Below are 7648 nucleotides of genomic sequence, written 5' to 3' on the forward strand. Positions count from 1 at the left end.
ACCTGGCTTCATGTTCAGGCCTGTGCTCTCCCCAGTATTTTATTATAGACATCTTCAAATACAGAAAAAACAGAAAGAATTCTACACTGAACATGCAAATACCCATCGCTGAGGTTCTACCATAACATATCACTCAACTTGCTGCATCACACTCTAACTCCTCTCTCCATCCACCTAATACATCTGAGTATTCAAGTAGTTCAGAGAAAGTAGCAGACACCGGTATGCTTCCATTCAGAACGAAGTGTGCGATACCTCTGCCCTCCTGGTGGACTGCTGGCAGGGCTCCCCGCACCAGGGGTACCCACAGCCAGGCTCCCCCACACTGTGAAACCCCCACACTAGGGTTCCCCACATTCTTCTAAACATCTACAGAGAAGGGGCTATCACCCTGAAGAATGGAGCTCCTAGGTGGGAGGTGGCAGCACAGACTCCAGCCAGAAGGACAGGCCTGCTGCCTATAGAGCTAACTGCCAGACAGGACCAGTACTATGTCCAGAAGATCACAGATGACAGTATAAGCAAGGACATCAGAGTGACGTCCAAGAGAGGATGGGTGAGACCACACATCAGCTCAGGTAAGCCTGGTGGAGTGGGGCGAAGGGTGGGGGGGTGGAGCTGCCTTGGGGACATCTTTCTCCCTCAGGCATTGGCTAGCTCACACTAATTCTTCCCGCTGGGCCTCCCACCGCCCCACTTGCCTGGCCCTGCCTTGCTCCCTCTCTTCCTCGGGCGTGGGCTATGGTGATCCTTGTTCCTAAGGAAGAGCTCAGCCTTCCTGGGGTCTGGTCAGTAGCTTCCCCCAAGGGAAGCCACAGAGCTGACTCTTGCCTGCCCTTGGCACCTGTCTGCCTGCACCTGTGTATGCCCATCAGGGCTCAGCTAGCCTGGCCTTTGGCTGCCCTGAGCAGGACCCAAGAACCCTCGAGCTGTGGGGTGGAGGGTGTTGTCATCCTCTTGTAGGGAAGTGCTCTTCTAGTTCTGCCCAGCTTCCCCTAGTGGAGGCAGGATGGAGGCAAGGACCCCCAGCTCGGCCCAAGGACCATTAGATCTCCTCCCTCCACCACAGTAGTAGCTTTCTCTGCAGAAGGGTGAGGCCACACTTGTACTCTCAACCAGAGACCAGGGCAGTGAAGGATGCGGTCCAGGCTTGATGGACCCACAGATCTCTTATCTGACTATTCCTCTCTGCTTCCCTTGTCCCAGAAAGGACCCAAAGCAGCTAAATCTTTGGAGGTTTTTTTCTTTAGTCTTTCCCCTTTTAAGCATTTAAAAAACAATTTGTAGTAGTTGTTTCATTTCCACTTCACTTCTCTGTCTTCTCTGGTCACTAGTCACCTTTTACCCGGGAAACCAGCCCTGGGCAAAGTTCCAGGCCTAAAGTCTTGTCTCAAAGGTTCCCTAGAATGTGCTTAAGGTGTTTGGGGGCCAAGATGGCTACCTGTCTTACAGGAGTCCTTTCACCTTGCTGTGATGTGGTCTTAGGGCACCCCAGAGTGGGCACAGGAATAACCGATGCCAGGGAGCAGTGGTGGCCCCAGACACTTGTAGGTGCCTGTGGGAGAGGGAGCAAAGGGAAGAGTGTGGACTTTGGTCTGACCCAGACCTGAGATTGCAATGCCAGCCTCTATGCCCTCTGTGTAAGGAGAGCAACAGTGCCTTTCTCCAAGATGGCTTCTAGCATTGCATTATTAAATAGGGTATTATGTAAGGAGGGCGCAGAGCTGAGAAAGTTTCAGAGAAGCTCCCAACCAAGGAGGCATAGGTGCTGCCCCTGGCCCCTTCTCCCGGAGGTGCCAGAGGGGCCAAGGCCAGGAGGCTGCAGGAAACAAGATCTGGAGCTGGCGGAGAGTAGGGTGCAAGAGACTACCCAGACTGACCAGTTTTGAGCCAGCCTGTTGTCCCTAGAGGGACCCGCACATTAGCTGGGGGCGGGGTGGAGGGGTATTGGGGGTGGGGAAGAAGTTCTCTGTCAAGGTTTCCGGGGAAGTGAGACACTGGCTGGGGCTCAGGGGCATCCAAACCATCTGCTTCTATTACCCTCGTTCCCCTGCAGTCAGGAAGGCAGGTAGGCTCTCTGCAGAAGTTCTCGGCCATCACTCTCAGTGTTCAAAACAAGAAAGGCCCCCGTCTTCCTTTTCCTCTAGATTTGCCTGTATAGGGGTGTTAGGGGATGGGGAGCAAGGGTAGCTAGTGGATGCTGTGGATGGTGTAGTTTGCAGCATCTCCTCATCCTCCCAGGCTGACCACCCCAGGGGATTTCCCGTGGAGCCCTAAGTGCATTACACTGTGTGATTAAATTACCATCATGCCGTACTCCACTCTGGTCCCATCTGGCTTCCCTGGGGCCTTGCTCCATCCCTCATCCTCTCACTGGAAACTCTGTCTCCCCATGGCCCCACTCTCAACCCCATCCTGGCCCATAAACAAACCAGAGTCTTGCCAATGCTCAAAAAACCTCTCCTCGAACAGAGGATTTTCAGGGCAATGAAAATACTCTGTATGATACTATAATGGTAGATGTATGTCATTACACATTTGTCCAAACCCATAGATTATACTAGAACAAGAGTGAACTCTAATGTCAGGGTGATAATGATATGTCAATGTATTTCATCTGTTGTAATAAATGTACGACTCTGGTAGGGAATGTTGGCAATGGGAGAGGCTGTGCATACATAGGAGTAGGGGGTATATGAGAAATCTCTGTACCTTCCCCTCAATTGCTATGAACCTAAAACTGCTCTATGAAAATAATCTTTTTAAAAAAGAAAGGAAAAAAAAAAGCCTCTCCCTCCCCTGCCTTAGCTGCTCCAGCTGGTTCCTGTCATGTTTCTCTCTCTTTCTTTACCTCCGGGCTTCTCCAAGATGTGATCAGCAGAGCTTGCCTCTACTATCTCCCATCGCTCTCACACCCACCCATTTGGCTCTGGCCACCACCACTCCAAAGCCAGGGGTCACTGGTCCCTTCTCTAGCTGACCATACCCTTCCCTGGCCTTGTGAGTCACTCTCTTCTCCTCTCATCCAGGCCCACCATTCTGTCTGTCTCGGAAGTCACCTGTAGAATGCTCCCATGGGCACATCACTCTCGTTGGGCCCCAGAGAGCCCTGGGACACAGCAAAGTCTGCCTCACACCTCTAAGATGGCTCCTGAGTAGAGGTGGAGGAGCCTGGTTCCAGAGGGTCAGAGAAGCTGTGTTTGGGAATGGGAGGCTCTGGGGTGGAGGGCCTTTGAAATGATAAATAGCCCCTGGGTGAGAGGGTTGCCTCTACTATCTCCCATCGCTCTCACACCCACCCATTTGGCTCTGGCCACCACCACTCCAAAGCCAGGGGTCACTGGTCCCTTCTCTAGCTGACCATACCCTTCCCTGGCCTTGTGAGTCACTCTCTTCTCCTCTCATCCAGGCCCACCATTCTGTCTGTCTCGGAAGTCACCTGTAGAATGCTCCCATGGGCACATCACTCTCGTTGGGCCCCAGAGAGCCCTGGGACACAGCAAAGTCTGCCTCACACCTCTCAAGATGGCTCCTGAGTAGAGGTGGAGCCTGGTTCCAGAGGGTCAGAGAAGCTGTGTTTGGGAATGGGAGGCTCTGGGGTGGAGGGCCTTTGAAATGATAAATAGCCCCTGGGTGAGAGGGGACCATGTAGAGAGGGACAGAGACTCAGGGAACTAGGGAGACGTCTCCCAGGCTGGAGGGCCGCCCCAGCAGAGCCCAGCAGACCTTACTCAGGAAACCTCTTCATACTTGCTGCTGTCCCACAAAGCCTTTAAACCTAGGGAGCCAAGGAGCTGCTCAGGAAGTTACTGGTGTCCTGTGTCTTGGCACAGGGCCTTGGAGGGTCCACTCCCCAGGACCCAGGACCTCGACCTCGTGCCTACTCCCTTCAGGGCCCTCACAGGGTCAGGCACAGCTCTGAGCACCAGGGAAGGAAAGCATGAGAGGAGGGGGCCTGGCCTGGCTGGGGGACCTCTAAGAATGCATTCCCCCGCTGTGGGTCTGTCTGCTATCATCACCATTTGTTCATGTGTTGAGGGAGGGGGGTACCCCAGCAGCCCCACAGGAGCCCTCCAGAGACTTGCCTGACCTTCAAGGTGGCTATAAACAGCATGACCTGTCAGCACTGTGAGGCGCTGCCCAAGAAACAGCTCCAGCAGCCTCAGAATTCCAGGAATCAACAGCACAGTTGCCCCAGAATAGTCTCGGCCTTCCCCCTCCCTGGGGACCCTCTGTCCTCTATGTCCCCATTGTAGCTGGGAGAGTCTGACAAATACTGGAACAGAAAAACTGCAAAGGGCCTGGTCCTCAGGCAAGTCTGCTGGGCTGGTGGGTGGAGCAGAGAGACAGGCCCCACCCCAGGCTCAGCCCACCACTCCACCAATCTCACAACCAGTCCCTGAGGAAAAACAAATGTAAAGTATTTTCACAAGTACATGTTAGGAAGGACTCACAGAGGCACTATCCTTATTTTACAGATGGATAAATTGACACTCAGCAGGTGAACTGACTTTTCTAAAGTGACACAGCTGTGAGTAGCAGAGCCAAACAAAAGCACACACCTCTTCCATAAAGTTGAGGACCACAACATGTGCCAAGGGCAAGGCCCCAGACCGTGGCCCAGCCTCTGGCCTAGCAGTTGGGTGTGGGGTGGGGGCTGGGCCTTTGGAGCTACTCCCACCCCTCCCCCACATCCTGGAGAGCTGGCTGGGGTTGGGGGAGGGTGGAGATGAGAGGGCAGCTCATGTTGCAGGCCCAGCCAGCACCTGTCCAGGATAAATAAAGGCATTTCCCCCTCCACCCTCCAAGTCTCCCTCCTGAACCCCCTTCTCTGTGGGTCCTCAAGTTGAGACCCACTGAAGGGAGCCCTTGAGGGGCTGCTGCTGCCCCAAGGTTGATGCTATGGGGCCTGTGGGCAAGGTAGAGTGAGAATGGAGCTACCATCCAGCCTGCGGGTGGCCACCTTCTTACAGGAGGAGCGGCAGACTGCACCTACAGCTGTCAGAGGACAGACCCCGCTCAGTGCTTTTCCAGCCCCTAGCCAGAGGGGTGACGGGGCAAGAGTGGGTGCTAGGGCTTACTACAGGAGTGGGCCCAACAGGAGCTCGTGCGCAAATTCAAGCCTCAGTTTGCTGACTCTGAAGCCTTGCCTGCCTGACTACTCCCTCAGGATTGCAGTGCATGTGCAGGGGGTGCTGGCCCCTACTGAGAATGAGCAGGCCCTGCCTCTGCTAATTCCCCCTCTGCAATAGTCACCTGAGCACCATTGCTTCCTGTGGGAAGTGGATCATGGCTGAGGTGGGAGAAAGGTCTCTCCAGAGAGCTGTGGCCCCTGCATCCCCTTGGGAGAGAAGTTCCTGGAGCAGACGGGCCTAAGGGCCCATTTACCACAGCCCTAGTGGGATAGCAGGCTGGCAACACCAAGCCTGGGACACCCAAGCTCTGGGTGTCAGTAGCCCACCAGATGAGTTTATCAAGAGCCCTGGGGAGGCCCCAGTGTCCAGTTTAGCTTGCTCCATGGACTTGGTGATTTGGGGTGTGCCCCTGTAGAAAGCAGAGATGTCATTATGCCCGTCCCCCAACGCCCTGCCTAAGCTGTGGGTTCTATTTTTAAAAGTCTCCCCTAGTCATTGGCTCCAGTACATCCTAATACACCCCCTCCCTGAAGTGAGAACATTCTTCCTGCTGTCTAGCTTAAGGTCCCTATGCTGCCCTTTAAGCCCTGAGCTAGCCAGGCCAGGTGGTACATAGACCTTGGGTGAGGTAATTGGCTATCCTGGGTGCCACTGAGCCAGGAGGCTAATTCTCGCCCGCAAGGATGAGACAGGGAGCACCAGGAGGAGGCCTTGAGGATGGTGGGGCTGGGAGAGAGTTGGGCTCAATCCCAAGTGTATGTGGCAGGTGGACATATGAGAGTGAAGGTGGACAGCCCCTCATACAGGGAGGAGCCCTGTAACCATGGGTGTAGGAATTTTGCAGGGTCCTGGGGGGCGGGGGAGGCATCCACTTGGGCTCAAATGCCCATGTGTCACCACATCATCAAGCAGGGTGTGCAAGTCTCCAGGTGTCCTTTTACTGTGGGACCCTGTGGTCTCCACGGCAGTGAGTCTGGAAGCGTGTGGACTCAGGTTAGAATGAGCCAGCTCCCCAATGGAAGGATAGAGGGCAAGTCCTTTTCCCTGGGCTGGAGCCAGGCCAGTGCCCTGCCCCAGAGGAATGTGGCCTCTATGCCCACATCACGTTCCACAACCAGGATTGCTTTTCCAATAGGGGCATTGGCTCCCTGCCCTCTCTGCTAAGCACTGTTCGGGCCTTCCCTGGCTGCCTTCCTGTAACCATCTACCCCCAGGGCCCAAGGAAAGTTTCTGCTGCTCTGGAGAAAAAACTGTCTTCCTGTTCCCAGGTGGGCAGCAACCCAGACACTTCTGCCCATCATCCATCATCCTCCAGTGACAGCCTGGGGCCTCAGCCTGTCCCCTTGTGCCCACACCAGTACTGCTGGGGGCCACCTCAGCCTTATTCCACTAGGGCTTGTCTATTCCCTCGCACAACTTACAATCCACCTTGAGCCTCAGGGCCTTCAGCCCCAGCTCTGCTAGACTTATTGGAGATTCCTTTTACTTGACATACGTTACATGAGCACCTACTATGTTCTAAGCCCTAAGTAGGTGCTGGGGAGGCAGCAGTGGTTAAAACAGTCCTTTCTTATAGACAGCTTCCTCTCAAGCAGATCTAGCTTCTCGGCTCTCTGGGTTTCAGTGTCTCTAGAGGGGCAATAGAGTTACTTGGATATTCTCCAATGTTCCGTGACATCGCCATCAGGCAGTGCTGTTCCCTGATCACAGATACTGCAGGACATGGGTCATTTTCCCAGGTGAGCATGCAGAATAAGATATAAGACAGGCAGACAAAGCAGCTGTGGGTGAATGGGTAGGGGCTTGGGCAGGTGAGGAGGAAGGCCCAGACTCATGAGGCCAGCCAGTGCAAGGTCCCTGGAAGGCCCAGGAAGGTGGGCTATTATCTTGGGTCTGGGATTGAGTGTCTGCTAGAGCCCAGTAACCTGCCCAATCCAGACCCAAGCCCTGATACCCAAGCCCTGATACGCAAGCTCTGATACCCACCTGTCACCTGCCCTCTCCATGTTAGGAGTCCTCTCTCCAAAGTAGTTGCTCATGTCCAGAAAAATGTTCTGGGTTTGAGGGCATCCTGAGCCCACCCTGCTAAGGAAGGGCTTAGGAAGTTGCTGTCCTCTGTTCACCTGCCTACCTGCCCTGAAAACTTGGCACTTCCTTCTCTGCTCAAAATACCTGCCACTTGCTCATGATGTTTCACTCTCAAAACAGGCTGGCCAGTTCAGGTGGGTGAACAGCTGTGGCTGAGACCAGAGGTCTATAGTGGGCAGCATCCAGTTGGGCCCACTCCCAGCCCCCAGACTAAGGATGAGGCATGCTCTCTTTTTCAAGAGCCTTGGGGAAGGACATATGGATGGACACACACACACGCCTCTAAACATACCAACACACTTACCCGGGAGATAGTGAGCGGCATGTTGAAGTCCTTGCCTCCCTGCAGACGGAAGCCCCAGGGCCCAGGCCCAGTCAGGGTCACACTGTAAGACATGCTGGTGCTGACAGCAGCAGTCTCTGTG

The 7648-nt window shown here is 54.5% G+C and overlaps 1 protein-coding gene across 7 annotated transcripts in view; it reads right to left on the minus strand.

Annotated features, from left to right (window-relative positions):
• Window positions 1-7648, minus strand: part of LDB3 (LIM domain binding 3) — a 66100-nt gene that overhangs the window by 56113 nt on the left and 2339 nt on the right. For 5 of the 7 annotated variants that reach the window (XM_006915446.2, XM_006915444.2, XM_006915449.2 and 2 more), the window contains exon 1: window positions 7528-7629. In XM_006915446.2, the coding sequence (XP_006915508.1) occupies window positions 7528-7620 (93 nt within the window). In that variant the 5' untranslated portion in view covers window positions 7621-7629. Of the gene's footprint in view, window positions 1-7527; window positions 7644-7648 lie in introns of those variants that run through there. The other 2 variants (XM_006915445.1, XM_006915443.1) reach the window with 1 other exon arrangement.

Source organism: Pteropus alecto, unplaced genomic scaffold (genome assembly GCF_000325575.1).
Source record: "Pteropus alecto unplaced genomic scaffold, ASM32557v1 scaffold155, whole genome shotgun sequence".
Taxonomy (NCBI): Eukaryota; Metazoa; Chordata; class Mammalia; order Chiroptera; family Pteropodidae; genus Pteropus; species Pteropus alecto.